This window comes from Argiope bruennichi, chromosome 2, assembly GCF_947563725.1.
Source record: "Argiope bruennichi chromosome 2, qqArgBrue1.1, whole genome shotgun sequence".
Taxonomy (NCBI): Eukaryota; Metazoa; Arthropoda; class Arachnida; order Araneae; family Araneidae; genus Argiope; species Argiope bruennichi.
Window position 1 is genome coordinate 51,160,592 of NC_079152.1, and position 18,052 is coordinate 51,178,643.

General features: G+C 26.6%; 1 protein-coding gene across 1 annotated transcript; it reads right to left on the minus strand.

Annotated features, from left to right (window-relative positions):
- Positions 1 to 4,317, minus strand: LOC129960717 (uncharacterized). Its single transcript, XM_056074300.1, has 2 exons — positions 4,086 to 4,317; positions 1 to 884 (listed from the first exon to the last, which is right to left on the minus strand). Exon 2 carries the CDS (start codon positions 881 to 883, stop codon positions 272 to 274), a length of 612 nt encoding a protein of 203 aa, XP_055930275.1. The 5' UTR covers position 884; positions 4,086 to 4,317; the 3' UTR covers positions 1 to 271.
- Between the last annotated feature and the right edge of the window lie 13,735 nt (positions 4,318 to 18,052).

Sequence of the window (18,052 nt, forward strand, 5' to 3'; positions counted from 1 at the left end):
CTTTCTAAAAATTAAAAACACTCCCAAAAGATGAACATCATTTTTGCTATAATAATTTTATTATCAAACTTGATTCCTTTTTTCATGATTTAATAATATTTTACTTCAACAGGCTACTTTTTTTTAAAAAAAATCAGTCTGGTTAAACAACTCAAATTCCTCATAGTCGAAACGTTCTCAGCAAAAATGAAAAACACCATCAGCATTTATATTATCTAGTATGCACCCTGTAATAAAAGGTTTTAGTATTCTATAGCAAGTGCACGTTTTTCTATGAAGAAGATATCTGCCAGTCACTTTCTTTAACTGTGGTCAGATCATAGTAAAACTGAAGGGCATTGACATATCCAAGCCCTTTCATCTTTCCCGCTTTCGGAACTGTGCCGATCTCTTTAAATCCCAGTTTTCTACAAATTCTCACCGACGCGCTGTTCGTTTCATACACAAGATTGAAGAAACTGCCCTCATATCCCAAATCTTTGGCGATTCGAAGATACTTCCGGAACAAAATTTCGCCAATGCCTCTGTTCCTAAATTCCTTGTTCACTAAAAATCCAGCATTGCAGATGTGGGAAGATCGGCCCGGAAAATTAGGCTTTACGTAGAAAGAACCCATGATCTTTTGGTCTATGGGGTGACGCATCACAAATACATCATGAGATAGGTAATATTGCTCAAAGTGGTCTCTGTCCATCGTTTCTTGAGGGTATGTTTGACCTTCATCGACAGCATCTTTCACCATGGAGTAGACACCCTCGAAATCAGTGTCTTTGTTGAAATAGTCCAACACAGTCGTCTCCTTAGTCTTCGGAAGAACAATGGTCTCTGGGAGGTAAGTCAGGGAAACATTTGCTTGAGTTGGTTTTGAAATCACGTAAGCCATTCTGAAATATAAAGAAAAACACAAACTCTAATAGAAAAAGATCCCCTTCTCCATAAAATTCAAAAAGATATCCGATGGTAAAACAAACCTGCAAGTATAAAGTAATGTTGATTTACAAAGAAGGACACTAAATAAAAACGTTAAATGTGGTCACTTTAACCCTCTAGCAGCTATTTTTAAAAATCTTTATTTATTCATACGATTTTTTTAAATGAACGAATTGTTATTATATGCTCAATAAAAAATCATAAGCAATTGGAGGGTTAATGTCTGAATAAGGTATATAAATGAAGAAAGACGATGAATGAAAACTTTTTTAATTGCATTAATAAATCTTTGTTGCATCAGCTATTATTAATGTCGAATTGTTCTCATTTATTCAAGTTATTGATGAAAAATGAAAATTATATTAATTTAAGCATTCGAACTATAGTTTATAGAAATGATAAGAATATAGAAATGATAAGCTTATGGAAATCATCATTCGATGTTTTTAGTTTTTCCTGTTAAAATGCCATTTAACACATTGGCTGACGTTTAAAACACCAGTGATTCATACCTACTCTCTAATTAGATACTCCTTTCCTGCTGCTACAGTTACGGGGTAGTAGAAAAGGATCATCTAATTAAACAGATCTCTCATAAGCACAGAAATCTTGTGGAAGTAAGGATGGTCTTAGTTCATAATGTTTGGGAACTTTAATTTAAAAATGAACATGCATTAACAATATAATCCCTTATTATTAAAGAAAGATCTTTTTTTATCATTTTATAAAAATTATGTGTTTTGTTCCCTCGACTTTCACGAATATTTATTAAAAGAAGAATATTTCCAATAAAATATAAAATAATTTTGAGTTGTATTCATATACACATAGACAGAAAATCACAATTTTCCCCTTCACGGATTCGGTCCAGGTGTTGGTACAAATTTATAGTTTAATTGTAATTACTGCATACCAAATTTTATTCAGTCGTTCATTGTATTTTAAATGTTTTCAGATATACATAAAAAAATATAATTCGGGAAGCGATTTTCACTCCGGATTCATGGAAAAATAAAACAAAAAAAGTCATTACATTTTTTTATATAGTTAGTTATATTAACGTCCCGTTTTAAAGCAACACTAGTGCTATTTTGGGACAGACCTCGTAATTTTGAACCGCGGACACATGACGTGGGTGACAACAGACCTGGCACCCCTCCCCCCCCTCCACACCACATTACACCAGGGTTTCTTTTTTTTTTCTTTTTTTTCATAAAAAATGCATTAAAAGTTTTTTTTTTTTTTTTTTTTTTTTTGCAATTACAATATTTTTCTTTATTCAAAAAATCAAAATAACATTAAATTAATTTAAAAATTTTTTGAATTCATTTATCTAAACAGAATTTTCTTTCTTTATTGATATCTTTAATTTGTTCTAAAATTCTGACAATGAAAATCTTTAACAAATTCGTAATTAGTAAGAAAACGTCGCTAATTTTTGACATATTTATAACTGGAATTAGTTTCATTAAATTTGATTCAGTTAACAGAAAAAAAAAATCTTTTTCTTTTCCTATGATTTAACTAACTAACTGCCTTTGACGACCAGTTGGTTCGCTGGGATTAATGTTCGCTAAAATTTTCATTTTATGTAACTTAGTCTCTTTAACAGCTCCTTCAGCAAAATATTTTTAATCTTATTTCGATAGTCTTATAACTCCATAAAATACTATTATAAGAGTCTTACGCTGTTCTATTCATTGTACATTGATCTTTCTAACTTTATGACAGCTGTTGCAAAATTTGAACTTTAAATTGAAGCGGAAGTGACTAAACTTCAATTAAATCATCTTTTTTTCTCTCTCTCTTGAAACTAGACATGCTTTTTAAAAATATGAGTACTGGAAACACAATCGTTCAACATTTGAATCTTATGTGCACTGCAGAAATTTTTTTATAATTTATGCAACATCTCTAGCAATTATTCAATAAGAAATTTACTGATTCATCATAAAATTCAGTTTTTAGTTTTACTTTCAAAAGGATTGAAATAACATAAATAAAATTTTATTTTGTTTCAGCCAACAAATGTACTTATGAAAAAATTTAGGAAGTCTACAGTCCTTAGTTTATAAGGAATCATATTCAGCGAAATATTCTTGACTCTTCATTCAAATTTAACTGAGTAATGTAATTTTGCATATCATTATTTTAGGACAATCTGCAGTTTCGTGATTTTAGGACAATCTTAAAGATATTTGGACGCTGATCAGTGCATCTTCTTCGAGATGGTCAATGGATTGTTTTAAAATCATGTATTTTTATAAGATAGCAATAATCAAATTTTTATAACTCATTTAGCTTTAGTCACAATAAAATGAACCTTTCTTTTCATTAAAAATGTTAGTGTCTCAAAAATATTTTACTAAATATGACTTGTTTGGCAGAGGGCTGTGTACAAATTTTAAATTCGTAATTCATCAGAACATCTATTTACTCAAACCGCATAAAATAATATCCTTCATTTCATTTAGATCATTTGCACTTGCTTTTTAGACAAAAATCATATTTCATATTTATTTTATTTCTTGCAGATACTTGCTGAAAATTACACTTTTCTTGATTTAGGATGCAATTAGAGTTTGTTACAAGTTGATTAACATTAATTTTTCCCATGCAATTGTAATATGCTCGAGCAGGTGAAATTCTAGTTTTATGTTTTGTGAAATAAATTGTTGAAAAGTATGCTAAAACATGTTCTTAAAAAAAGTAATTAAAAATAGAAATTTCATTTACATTTAAAAAAATTGGTATTGTTGAAAAATATGTAAGAGGAAGTTGTTCAGAAGTTTTCGTGAGAAAAATACCAAATTATTAATTAATTTTGAATAAATTAAAATTCTTATTAAAATTTAAGAAATAAACCCGTTTTGAGGTGCACATTCTCATCTTGCAAAGCATATATGTGCAAGTTGATAGCTCTAAGTTACACACACACACACACACACACTTCATTCTAAACAACAATGAAATTTTCAAAGGAAATTTTCTTCATCGCGCAACAAATCATCATATTTAAAAGTAAATGCTGCTGTATTATATCAAAAAAAAATTTTATATTCAAAAATTTGATTTCTGGTATGTATCCTTTCTTTTAACATCAGTTCTGACTATGGTAAAATTAAAACACATTTAAGAGAAGAATAAAACTTTACCTCAACAATTAAATCCAAATAATATTCGTTGTCCTTCTGTGAATCTATTTTCGAAAGCGATTTCTTTATCCGCCTATTTCCTGAGGGGAACTGAAGCTTCGCTTTCTCCGAGTAGGTCTTGAACTTTTGACTTCCGAGGTCAAGAAGTCTGGTGAAATTCATCCTTCCTTAGACAGAGTAAAAGAATGTCGCCATATAAAAGAACACACCACTTGAGATTTCATTTGATGGATTCACGAGATAAATCCTTATGTAAGCGGGCTTTTCATGACAATTATTAGTTTTATTTTCTCACTTTTCAGATCAATTTATGGTTAAGGAAAAAATGTTCAACAGGAAGTAATTGTCGTGGAAAAGTAAGGAGCCAATTTTCAGTACCCTTTTCATCGCTTCCAAACCGTTTTAAATCAATTCGGGCTCCTATATCTTACTTCAGGTATGTGATTGCATTAAAATGTCAAATATTAAACAATATTTCAAAAATTCAATGGTTTTAGATCCCCAATATTTGAGATTTTATTTTCTTTCCAAAATTGATTTCGATCTTGTATAATAATATTTGGAAAGCTAGAGCCCTTAATAGATATTTTGTTTATTTAATCTAAATCCATTACTAATCAGTGGGATTATTTCACAAAATTACTTTTATATCTTCTGAATTTTTCAAGTTCCCCATTCTAACTAATAAATTCGAAATGCAAATCTCATTAATAAAAATAAAATGTGCACTTAAAAAAAATTGTATGAAATGTAAAGGATTTGGATAATTAATTAAATAAATTTAATAAAGACGATTTTATAAGAATGATTTTATTGATGCGTTAAAAAGTATAATTTTTTTCATTCGAATTTTTTTCTTCTTTTAGTTTTTAATTTGTAATCCCTTATGATACATAGAATGAACTTCTAAAACTTCATGGTTAGTGTGTGCCCTCAAGTAGGAATCACAATTTAATTAAATTGATTACAGCATAATCAAGTTCTGAAAATATTAAAATGATAGTGCATTGTCATTGGAAAAACTCAAATGCACAAAAGTTCAAAATTTTGGCACTTAAGGAAGTGGGCAAAAAAAGATTGGCATGAAATTATAATATTGTGCATAGATTTCAATGCTAAGAAAAAACGCAAAATCTCTTGAAAGTGTGTTATACGGGATTTTTTAAAGACTAGAAATGATTATAAAATTCTGTTTGAGAAAACCCAAATATCCAAGTCTATTAGAATTTTTCTCACTATATGTGTAAATGCACAAGAGGACAGCGGAAACTATAGTGATATTATGTTTTTTTTTTTTTTTTTTTTTTTTTTTTCATTATTATAAGGTGAAAACATAAAGAAAGTATCATTTCGGCAATAAAAATTCATAGAGCATTTTGAAGAATAATTTTCTAAAATGAAACAGAATAGTTTAAACTATTTACGGAACATACATAATATCCATCACCAAAATATTTTCATATCCTGTTATTAGATTCTGTATTCTTTTTTTCAAAAGATGGCCAAGCCAGTAAAATTAACCATAGCTTGATAGCATTTTTCATTCCGTTTAAGGATCACAAAGTCAGAGATATAAGTAGTTGCCACACGGTGCCAAATTAGGATCATAACATAAATGATCTGCCGATAATGAACACAATATAAAAACTAGCAAAATATATTCGAATTACCTTATTAATTTTATATGTTTTTTTTTCACGCATACCTTAAGTCAAAGTTTATTATATCTTATATTATACATAAGAATAATTTAATACTTTCAATTTTATTCATTAACTGAATTTATAATACCACTTTTTTGAGCAATATGCCTAGAAGTGATGACTCTTTGAGTTGGAGCACTGAGTTAATTTACAGCAAATCAGCATCGCAACCATTATACATCACTATTAATATATTTACTTCGAGCATTGCTGTGAAGTAAGAGAATTCCAAAATTGAGTATGCCTCGCTTTTTGTTTTGAACTGTGCGACCAATTTCTTAACAATTTTGCAATCGTTCAAAGCAAACAATTAACCCTCCGGCACGATCAATGATAAAAACCACATTTCTTTTATCAGAAAAGAATGAAAAATGATTTTTCGTGTAGCCTTATTGAGTTTCTTAAGGAAACGTTGTATGTCACCATTCCATAGACGAATTTTTTTTTTTTTTTTACTTTCGGAAAGATTAAACAGAATCTAGTGGCATAATGACGGTAAGTAACGTCCAGGCTCCGATTTCTGCACATTTTTAATATACAGTCAAATCTCGAATAAAGAGCAAAATCAAATATTAAAAAAATGACTCGCATAAAGAGCGATGTTTTGCAGAACGAATGGCGAAGAGAAACCGTGACATAACAGCTGGATTATTCTTTATTACTCTGTGCTGAGGGATTGTTTGAAGATAATGCTTTTTTTTTCATGGAAGAGGTTCTAGCCGAATAAGGTTGTTCCACACCACTCCAAAAAATGTGAGTAAGCGTCTGCGGAATCTTAATCGACGAGGACGAGGTTGTGTCTGTATCCAAGATTATGGGGCTGGAGATGGATAGCAACGACATCCATGAGCTAGTAGAAGAACTAACCAGAGCTATCTCATTATTGATGGGCCTGCTTTCTGTAGCACGAAAAAAGCTGCAGAGGAAATGTGATCAGTAAAGGAGAAAATAATAGACTCAACAGAGCAATAAAGGAAATATTGAAAGCACGGGAAATTATTGCATCTTACATTAAGAGGCACTTAATTAGGCAGTGGTCATGAAAATGCTACAAATCCATTTATTGATAATGTTATATCTCATTTTGGCCAAATTTTGAAGCGCAGCCAAAGACAAAGGATTAGACAATTTTCTTGTTAAAAAAGAAGTATGCATTATAAATAATAAATTACAATTTGCTTTTTTTTTTTTCGGAACGGAATGCATTGCTCTATTTTACATGAATTCCTAAGAAAAAAACTGTTTCTCTCAACGAATATTTTGCAGTACGAGTAAGATTCGAGAGCGAATCATGCTCGTTAAACCAGGTTCCACTCGTTGTATATATTTATCTTTAAAAAGGTGCACAAACACACTATTGTTTCTCACCTTGGCGCCCCCAAAAATAGGTGCCCGTGACACTTCGGTCGTTATGCCTCTGCGGGAACTTTCTTCCTCATTTACTAATCATTCTGTGGCGGCGGCTGAAAGTTTCCGACAGGGGGTCAAGACTTCATTGATGGGGAGCAAATAAAATTTCTCTAATTTAACTTCAAAATAACATACAGTAATTAATTTTATATTAATATAAATGCAATTCTTCAATATTCAATTAATTAAAATAATCAATATTTGCAATAATTAATATTTGCATTGGAATAGGAATTGTAGACTGGCGAAGAATAATAGAAAATAAAAATTCGACAACATAATTTCAAATTTAATATTTAAATTGTATAACAAAATAAGATACTAACCGAAACAAAAGAAGATAATTATTTTTTATTAAATTTAATTATTAAATGGTATATATTACGATATACGTTAAGAATTAAACTTAAGTTAAATAAATTGAAGTTGTTGGACAATATTTGACAATAGGAAAAATCCACATTCCGATTTTTTACTTGTAATAGTAAATATGATATTTGAATAATCATCAACAAATTTAGGCATTAATTTTTTAACTGTGGATAATAGCATTCCATGTCATATATACTAAAATTTTGGTCATCAAATTATAATCGGCAGTACTTGATTAGTGAAATAATTGTATTATAAATTACAAAACCAGATATTTTATAATTAAATAAATCTAATTTAATTTTGCACATTTTATTTATACAATTAGTTTATATTGAAGTCATATTACTTGACGAAAGCAAAGAAATTCTTCCTAACAAGTCTGTTTTGCAAAAGAATGATGCAATTTGACGGAATAACCGATATACCGACATCTGTCTCCATTTCAACTAGATTTCTAAGATCAGCCATTCACCAAATAAGGAAATATAAAGTAAAATATTATAAATTATAAAATCTTGGAAATTTATTGTTTCAAAAAGAAACGATTGGACAAATAAAATATCGCTTGTTTTTTTAATTGTTCAGTAAAATTTGAATTGCGGAAAACCAATCTGTTTATGTGATTTTATTATTTATAACATTTTGTTTGTATTTAATTACTTTATTTGTATTTTTTATTCTTTGTATATTTATTCATACAGTAAAGATTAATACTGAACATAGATGGCGCAGTATGCGCTAACCCATATGTATGTTTGGAATGTGTGGGAGGCGCACTTAAGCTTGTTTTTTTGTAAACACTTCTCATTGAAAGTTGGTGTGAAACTGGTGCAAGTAGGCACCGCTCGCTCTTTTGTTAGCGGCAAAAAGAAGTATTCGTTCGCTCTTTGTTAGCGGCAATTTCTACTTTAATTGTATATAGTATTATGTGTTACCTTATATATGTGAAGTCATCGTCCATGTGTTGTTATATGTGTGTGTGTGCAAAATAAATAAGAAAAGTGACAAGAAGGCATCTTTCCTTGGCTTAAATACACACAACCAGCTACACAATCGAAAGATGTTCATGCATTTGTTGCATTATTTGAAAGCGCCGGTCTTTTATAAAACTGACACGTTCATGTTATTTGACAATTTCGCCGATAACTAATGAAAACAATTCATTCAAATTCTCATCATTCATGTCAGCTATTCCATCAAATGTATTGAAAACTACAGGTTGATTGGATGATAACAGATAAAGATGTCCGCCATTCTGCAGACCGAATCATTAAATTCGGGAGAAAAAAAAATCTCCCTGTTTCGACTGCACCCGATGGAATAGTTGTAAGCTAGATTTTAAATTATCGTTGTCTTTGATATTCTTTTTCCACATTTCACTTCCGAAACCATAAAGAACGCCAATTTTTCCACGACGGTTTTGGGCAAGCAGTTACCGACCTGGAGGGGCAATTGACCACTTATTGTCGATGTCCCTATAGTCATTGCAACACTATTTATGTTCATTGTCACGATAGTTTTTTTTTTTTGACAAAAGAATGACACAATGACACGTTTGGAGTACGTTCGACTACAGGTTGGAGTCATTGTGACTATGCATGTTTCGCATCTCCTAAATGACAGGGTCAATTTTAACTTAACTTATAGCTAATAGTATTCTTTAAGACAAGAGAAAGAATACTATTAGCTTTTCAAATTGCAAAAGGTAATGAAATATTGAATTAATTAAAAATTAACCAAAATGTGATTTTCTGCGGTAATTTCGAAGCAAATAATCTTACATGAAATAGTTTAATAACCTCTTAAAATTCAAAATCTTGCCATTTCAAATGCCTTTTCGCTTAATATTTCCTTAAACTGTTAATTTAAAAAAATCTTTACACGCATTATATTTTAAGATTAATTTTGAACTACTATTCCACTATTTTTTAAAATTTCCCTTTTATTTTAATATAAATCTTTTTGCCAGATTTGAATAGTAGAGATTTAACACTGACTAAAATAAATGTAGGTAAATCGCTTGAACGAAGTCAAATAAAGTAAAGCTTTTGGGTGAAAAAGAAACAGATGTTCAATGGCAGCGGCAACTTCAGATAATAAGAAATAATTAAAATTATCCTAGACAGTAAAATGTAATTTTTTAACTACGTCAATTTTATCACTATGCAATTTTTTCAATCGATACTAATTTTTTAATGAAGGTTAGTGCAGTCGATTCTGAAATAAGAAAATTCATGAGCACGCCCTTGCTTGGAAATGTTAAAATTTTGAACTATTTATCACAGTTTTTATTTATATTTCTTTTTTATTTCAATACATACCGTCTTAAAAACAGATTTGTACATTATATTTTATACAAAAGGAATTTCTGTATTAAAAACACGTGCTTGAAAAGATTTTAATGCCGGGTATATCAGCGGTATTAATAAAGTTAATCTGTCACAGATTAAGTTTATTTTTTTAACATCAAAATATATTTCAATTGTATTCACTTCTGTAATGAGGAATCGCACATAAATTAAAGGTCAAGATCTTGATTTACAGAATGAAAACAACACGGTACTTGCTATAAAGAAAGAAATTTATTTTAAATCTTTTTCACAACAAACATAGTAAACAGATCTTATAATTGTGGCAGTTTCCAAAACTAATAACTAAAAAAAAAAAAAAAAAAAAAAACTACAATAACTTTCAACTAGAAATGAGAGTCAGCAAGAAAACATGTATTACAGTGAAACAATAAAAATAGAACAAGAAAAAAAAAGAATAAAACAATAACAGCAATTTATATCTCTATCAAGTGGAAGAAAACCAAGAAGTTTACTGCATAAAAATCTCTATATCAAATAGATACAACAATCATTTAATCCTTCCATTGACAATAAAGGAAACGAACCAAAGAAAATTATACTAAAAATATGAAACAGATAAGCTAGTTACACAATCAAACTACATATCATTTGCATCCAGTGAAACTAAACTACATTTCTGTATAATTAATTCATTTTGATTGTTAATCAGGCTTATAAAACATCACTGATGTTAAGATTTTCTAAAAGTTATCTCTATATATTGATAAAATTTACCATTAAATGTGCTCCGATAAAAGCTATTTCTATTAATTAAAAGAACAAATATCTATAACTTTAATTAATTATATGTATTAATTCAATAACTAAGACCTAAATCTTTCATAATACTTCAAGATGTTGGAATGTTATAATGAAATTGAAATACAAGGCATCAAATGAGCAATACAACAAATTATCGTTCTACAATCCATTAGAATCATACATGTAAAAGCTTAATAAGCAAAATAGTATTTCATAACACAATGGACTCCAGATAAACTTTAACACAATGGATTCCTCCAGATAAACTTTTATACAGATTCTTTCCCACTGTCCTGATTGTTTTCTAGTTCTAATAATAATTTTTTTAATGAAATTCCTCTATTATGATAGGAGAGAAATATCTTTAAATCACAATTTTATTTTTTAAATTTATTAGGTGAAATGTTCTTTAGAATTTCTTTAAGTAATAGGCAAAATTTCAAGCAAGACATACTCCACAACAATGTAGAAGATAAGAAAAGAGATCACAAGAAAACGTTCAGAGCTTATATATATTCAAGGAGATTTAATTTAAATAAATCTAATTTAGTATTAGTTTTTAGAAGTAAGATTTTGACATACTATTATAGCTTAATGCAGGGTAATTAAAGTTACAGAATTAGTCCCAGAGAAGCGAGATAAAACCAAATATTAGTGCAATTCAGAAATTAAAAAAAAATAATAATAATACATTTGAATTTAAATACTTGGAAAATATTTCCATTTCATGTCTGATAGTGTGATCAAGTTTGCTGCTAGTGTGGCACTTTTGATAACTATACACTAAACATGCATATGTATCTGAATTTGAAAATTACTTTTTGTGCCATTCCATTGGGATGTGTCATAGTTTCTATATTAATGTTTTCTCAATGTGCACAGTGAATAAACTGAAAGTACTTATAGACTGTTGAATAATTCACATAATAGGATATAGATAATGAGAGAGAAGATCATGTTCATTTCTTTTGAATAACCCTATATATATATATATATATATATATATATATATATATATATATATATATATACTTTTATTTTAATTCTTATTTAAAATATATTAATGAAATTACTTATTTAAATTTTATATGAAATGAAAACATTAGGGAAGAAGTAATTGAAGATACACACACGGTAAATAGTATAATTTGGCAATTTTAAAGGAAAAAGTCTACATCAAAGGATTTTTGAATGAAGGAATTTTCTTAACTATACTGGAAAACATGATAGAGTGCATTTGATTCCACAAGAATCATAATTTCAACTTACAATTAAATCATGGATTAGATAGTCTTTCTAGTCCCAACAGTCTATATTGAATTTCAAAAATTTGAAGCACATGCCTTCCCAAAGCTATAGTTCATATATTGCCATCATTTACAATAAATGGTATTTTATGCAAAATAAAACACTTCCTCAAAAATGACTGTGTCAAAGACAATAAGTGAATAAATTATCCAGAGTCCATCATGCTTAAAATTTAACAATAGAAAAAAAAAAAAAAAAACTGGATCATCTGACAAATGTTTGTAGAAACCTAGGAATTTCTTTGCAGAAAAAAAAAAAAGTAGCATTTGTAATGAAAACATTCCAAATAAATAATTAACATATTTTAAGAAATGATGAAAATATTTCTAAGCTGTTTTGAACTTTTGAAATCACCATTTTGTCAAAATACAAGCTCTATACAGTATAAAAAATGTAACCAGTTATTATTCCACAAACCTAAACTTTATTTTGTATGATATAGGCACTTGTTTAAAATGCACTACAACACAATCGTGGTAATAATGGTTATCATTATTTTCAAAATTCACTCAACTTGAAAATAAACTAAAAAGATTTTGAGATTCTATTAGAACAAATTAAAATTTACAGAATATACTGAAAATACGTATTTACAACATAACTATAAAAGAAAGAAAAGATATTCTAAGAAAAAATAATGAGTGTAAAATGCACTTTCTGAATGATAAAATGTTTAAAATTATTCCTTATTATATATCTATCAATAACTTTTAAAAGTATGAATTTTCAATAATGAAGTTTTAAAATGATATATTTGTTTCAGAACTATAAGCAACTTCAAAGTTATGTGATTGTGTAATAACTATAAAATAATGATCAGGAAATTGAAGAACATATTTACTGTATATTAGATAACCAAAATTAATTCATAATTTGAACAAGTAAGCAAAATTAGTTTTAAATAATGTAATTAACAGATGAAATATAGATTAAAATGTTTTCCACATTCTATGTTACTTTTTTAGACTGATGTCCATTGAAAATAAATAATCAATCTTAGGAAGAATGAAAAAAAAAAATCTTATTAAAGGATTGTTTTTATTTAATTTTAAAATGGAGGAGAAGCTTTAGATATGTTCAAGTGATATGAATCTTAAGTTTCCAAAGAGGTTAAAAGTTTTTAAATGACACAAAATGCAATTAAATGAAAAAAAAAAATCATTATAACGAATGTGTAATACCAAATATTTTCATGATTATATAAAAGACAGCATATTATAATTATTATGAAAAATATGAAAAAACAAATCATTTATTGTAAAGAGAGGGAAAATAAATAAAAATGTTAATAAGAAATATATAATTTACTTAAGGTCAAGTAAGATAATACTTTTTAAATTTATAAACAACAATAATACAATAAATATTTAAACAAATTTTATAACTTTGTATAAAAAAAAACATTCACAACTTTATGTATTCAAACTATGTTATGAGCATTCTTAATGATCACAATTTTTTAAATAATTTAAATTATATAACATCATGGTACAATACTTTATTCAGCTACTTCGACACTCGAACATATTGAAGAATTTTCTTTATTCGATTTCTTCTGGCAAAATTTTTGTTTTCTTTGACCAATAAATTGAAATTATTAATATTTTTTTTGTAATGATGATATTTAATAGTATATCTGTAGATGATATGCTATTAAATATCATCATTATTCATATTAAAAATGCCCTCTCAAAATGTTACGGAATTTTTAAAGCAAAATAAAAATTATAGTTAATTTTCAAATAAATATTAAGATATTCAACAATTTTTTAAAAAAAACATGTAAAATTGAAAAATAATCGTACTTAATTACTTGATATGAACATTTATTTTGCATTTAAAATAGTGTCTGTTAATTAAAAATCCCAAAATGTTGCTCAAATCTAAAGTAAGATTATAACATTTCAAGCCATAAACTGTAAATCATTTAATATGCTATAATATTCAAACAATAAATCAATCTTAGTATATAAAAGTGAAAATTTGAAATGGGAACAATTAAACCATATATTTTATATCACATGTTCACATCACAAAATAACATACAAAAATTTCCATAATGATTTAAGAGAAAAACATATAGACGAAAAGAAAATCCAACAAATTCCTATGTTAAAATAGTTTTCAAATAGATTTTTTTAAAAACATTTTTGGGTGTGTGTGTCTGTGTGCTGCGAAATTTAACACACAGATAAAAATACGCATAAAAGCTTTAGAATTCACAACCTTCAGTATACAATTTTAACAAATAACACAAAGAATTTTAATAGAAATCATCAATTAGAATTTATCCAATTTATGTTTACTTATAAAATGGCTAAAGATAAATTTGCACTAAACATAATTATTTACATAATATGTATTTGGAATTTTAATAAATGAAAAAAATTAACTAGGGAAAAGTGGAATAAATTTGTAAATGCATTTAAAATCACACTTCCAAACAAAATAGCTGCCAATATAGTTGAATAATACGTATAATCATTCACAGTAAATAAAAGATAATTAGACTTTTAAATGAATAAAACTTAACAATAATTTAATTTTTCATCTTTAACCTAATAAACAAGTCTTTAAACTTAAATCTGTTTTTTTATAATATAATCATTTATAAACTTTTAAATAAATACTTAAAAATATTTGTTATAATAAGAAATGTACAGATTATTTCATATTTAAAAAGAATATAATGGTTACAGTCATGAATAAAACAAATCAGTAAATAAAAATTATAGTTTTTTCTTCCTTTGCAATAAAGTAAGTGTAGATCTTCCTCAGAAAAACTGTACTGATTAATACTATAAATAATACATGATTTTTAAAGGATACCATTGTAAATCAAGGTAAATTGGACTTATTTTTCTTTTCATTCCAGCAATTTTGCACTTCTCAATAAAGTAAATATATGCTTTTAAGCATATTGCCATTTAGGTTAATGGACAAGGAACTTTTTAAGTATTTTTCATGTAACGAAGAGGGAAAATAAACTTTTTAATCTTACTTTCTAATTTATAATTTTTTTTCTTTAAAAAATGTTTGAATATAAAAAAAAAATTACTATAGATACACTACTGGTCCCTTTAAGATAATATTATTTTAGGATAGTACATAAAACTAGCAGTTCTCCAATCACAAACAAAAACACAATAATAAACCCAGATAATTTTTATAATTGATGTTTCAAAAAATTCTTACATGCTTTTTTGTATTTAAAGAATCAATTAAGGTAAATTATTGAATGCATTTGATACTCCATATGATTATTAAATGTTGATACATGTTAGGATTATTCAAATACCCAAAGGGAAATATTTAAAAAAAAATGAATTTATAGTCTGGCATTAACTTTTTGCCTTATTATCATCTACAATAACACTCAATTTTTAAATAATGATAAATGATTCATTATTTCATTTAAAAGTTATATATTCTTATATATTTTCATTAATCTAATATCTACAAACACTTTCTAAATAAAAATATAACTCTGAATGATAGTAGGAACAGTTCTATGAAAATAACTTAAAATACCTACACTTAAAAAAGTATATAAATCGAAAACATTCCTGTCTACATAACATTCACTGGAAAGTTAATACACATGAAATTTGATCTTAATAACATATATACATCCACGGGTAACATATGTTACAAAAAAAAAAAAAAAAAAAGAAAGAAAGAAAGAAATAAAGAAAGAAAAGAAAAGAAAACAATAAAGTTAGTCATTAAGCTACTAAGTGTTGTTCTATATGCTATATATACTTTGAAAAGGTATTAAATTGAATATGATTTAAAAAAGGAAAAATAATATACAGTACGTTCATAAAAAACAATAAAATTAAATTTTAGTTAATTTTTTTCTCCATCTAGACACCTAAATTATTAAGAAGTTTAAAATAAAACCTTCCAAGACACATATAATAATACATTTCTGTAACTTTGTTAAATGGTTTAATGATTTTGAAAGATATCTTGTAGCATTAAAGTTAACAAAAAAAAAATCTATTATAACCAAGAATTATTTATATAAATAAATAAACAAGTTTTAATATTCTCTAATAGACATGAAACATCAGTTTTCACATGTACATTCTACTCATTATTATGAATAGTAAAATGAATATTTATAAAATTGCACAACATGTACATGATGCTAGAGTTTTAAAGATCAATGAAAAAAAACTTTTAATTGAATATTTTCCTTTCTAGTGATTTCAAATCAATTAGTTGTAAAATATATTAAAAACAGAAAAATGGTATAAAATTATTTGGCTGCATAACCACAATTATTGCTCATGGACAATTCAGTAAAATTTTACAGTATTTTCAATCTAAATTTATTAATTTCCTAAACCTAAGTTTATTAATTTAATAATAAACTTAGGTTTTTATAGATATATCTAATTTAATTTAACTGATAATATTCCATAAGTCCTACAAGATCCCCAAAGTGTACAATACAAAAATTTAAAAAAAAAAAAAAAAAAAAAAAAAAAAAAAAGAGGATTTTTAAACTTGGAAATTTGATTTGAACCTACAATGAATTGAAAATTCTCAACTGTAAAGTCCCAATACATTTTTAACAAAAGCACAATTAAAATTTTATTGACATTTCATTTACATGAAATGTCAATGAAATTTGTACTTGCAAGGCATGCCAATAGAATTTATATTTTATATGGCAAGATTACTGAACAAAATATTTCTCTCCTAGTTAGTACATGCATTTTAGATGAAAGCATTTTCTTTTTAGTGTAAATACTTTATGTCATATTATACTGTTAATTTACATTTTTAAAAACTAGAATTCAGTTTTTACATATAATATTGGAAGAATTTCTGTTTTGAAACAAAACATATCAAATAATTTACACATATGCATGTTTATTTTTGGAAGTCTGAATATAACAATTAAATCTGTACAGACAGGTTAAATTCATCAACAATAATTCACCAGTTTTAAGTATCAAATTATGGAAGCACACAGTTAAGCATGTATGTGGATCACATTTTGTACTAAAGGGTACAAAGAGTAGTTTCAATATAGTTATAATTAATAAACTATAAATTAAAAAAGAGCAAAAATATAAATACATTTAATAAATCAATAAAAGAAAAAAGAACTCCCCCCCCCTCCCATAAAAATAAACTAAAATTTTATTTTACAGAAAAGGGTGAGAGAGAAAAGAAAAGAAATTTTATTTAACAATTTTGTAACTACTTCTGTTTTGTTTTAATATTAATTTCTTTCCACATTAAAAATTGAACAGATGATTTATAATCATATTTTTCAAATGCAGTTATTTGATATTTGATTATATATATATCATTAAGAAAAAAGAAAAAAAAAAAGCAAGGAAGGAGGAAAGAAAAAAACATATACAAGTCAAAAATACTTTCCCTCAACTAAAATCCTTACTTCATGACAAATATTTAATTGTTACAAAGTACAACAGAGTTGAAGTTTGAATTAAGATATCCATATTCACTGAATACTTTTCTAGATATTTAGTTGATTCAACATTTGAATGACAGAAACAGTTAATCTAACACTGTCTAGAAGAAATAAGTTCAAGCTAAAATGCATTAAAACAATCTAAAATTATTTTTTCAAAAAAATATTATTTAACTTTAAGCAAAAAAGACACATTTAGTATAACAAAATTAAGAATAATAAAGAAGAAAAATAAACAATAACAAATAAATGAATCTGAATGACTAGTAATAACAAACTTTAAATGTACAGGAATCCATTTAATAGTAAAAACTTTGTAATAGTAAAAACAATAAATGATTAGATTTTTTTCAATTAGTTTCACACATCTAATAATGAATATATATATATATATGATAAAAATAAATACATACTTCTGCTAATAATCTTTTTTGGGTAACTTAAGTATTTTGATGTCAATGCAAATTAAAATAAAGCAAAACTGAATCTCCCTTTACATAAAAGAATGTTCTAATGTCAGTTTTTATTTACAAAATACCAAATTATGTATAAAGTAGTCTCTCAATGATTTTTAACAATTATAAAACCTTTTAATAGATAAAT

Excerpts from the sequence above, each read along its gene's own strand:
- LOC129960717 (XM_056074300.1), bottom strand. The coding sequence starts at position 883 with ATGGCTTACGTGATTTCAAAACCAACTCAAGCAAATGTTTCCCTGACT.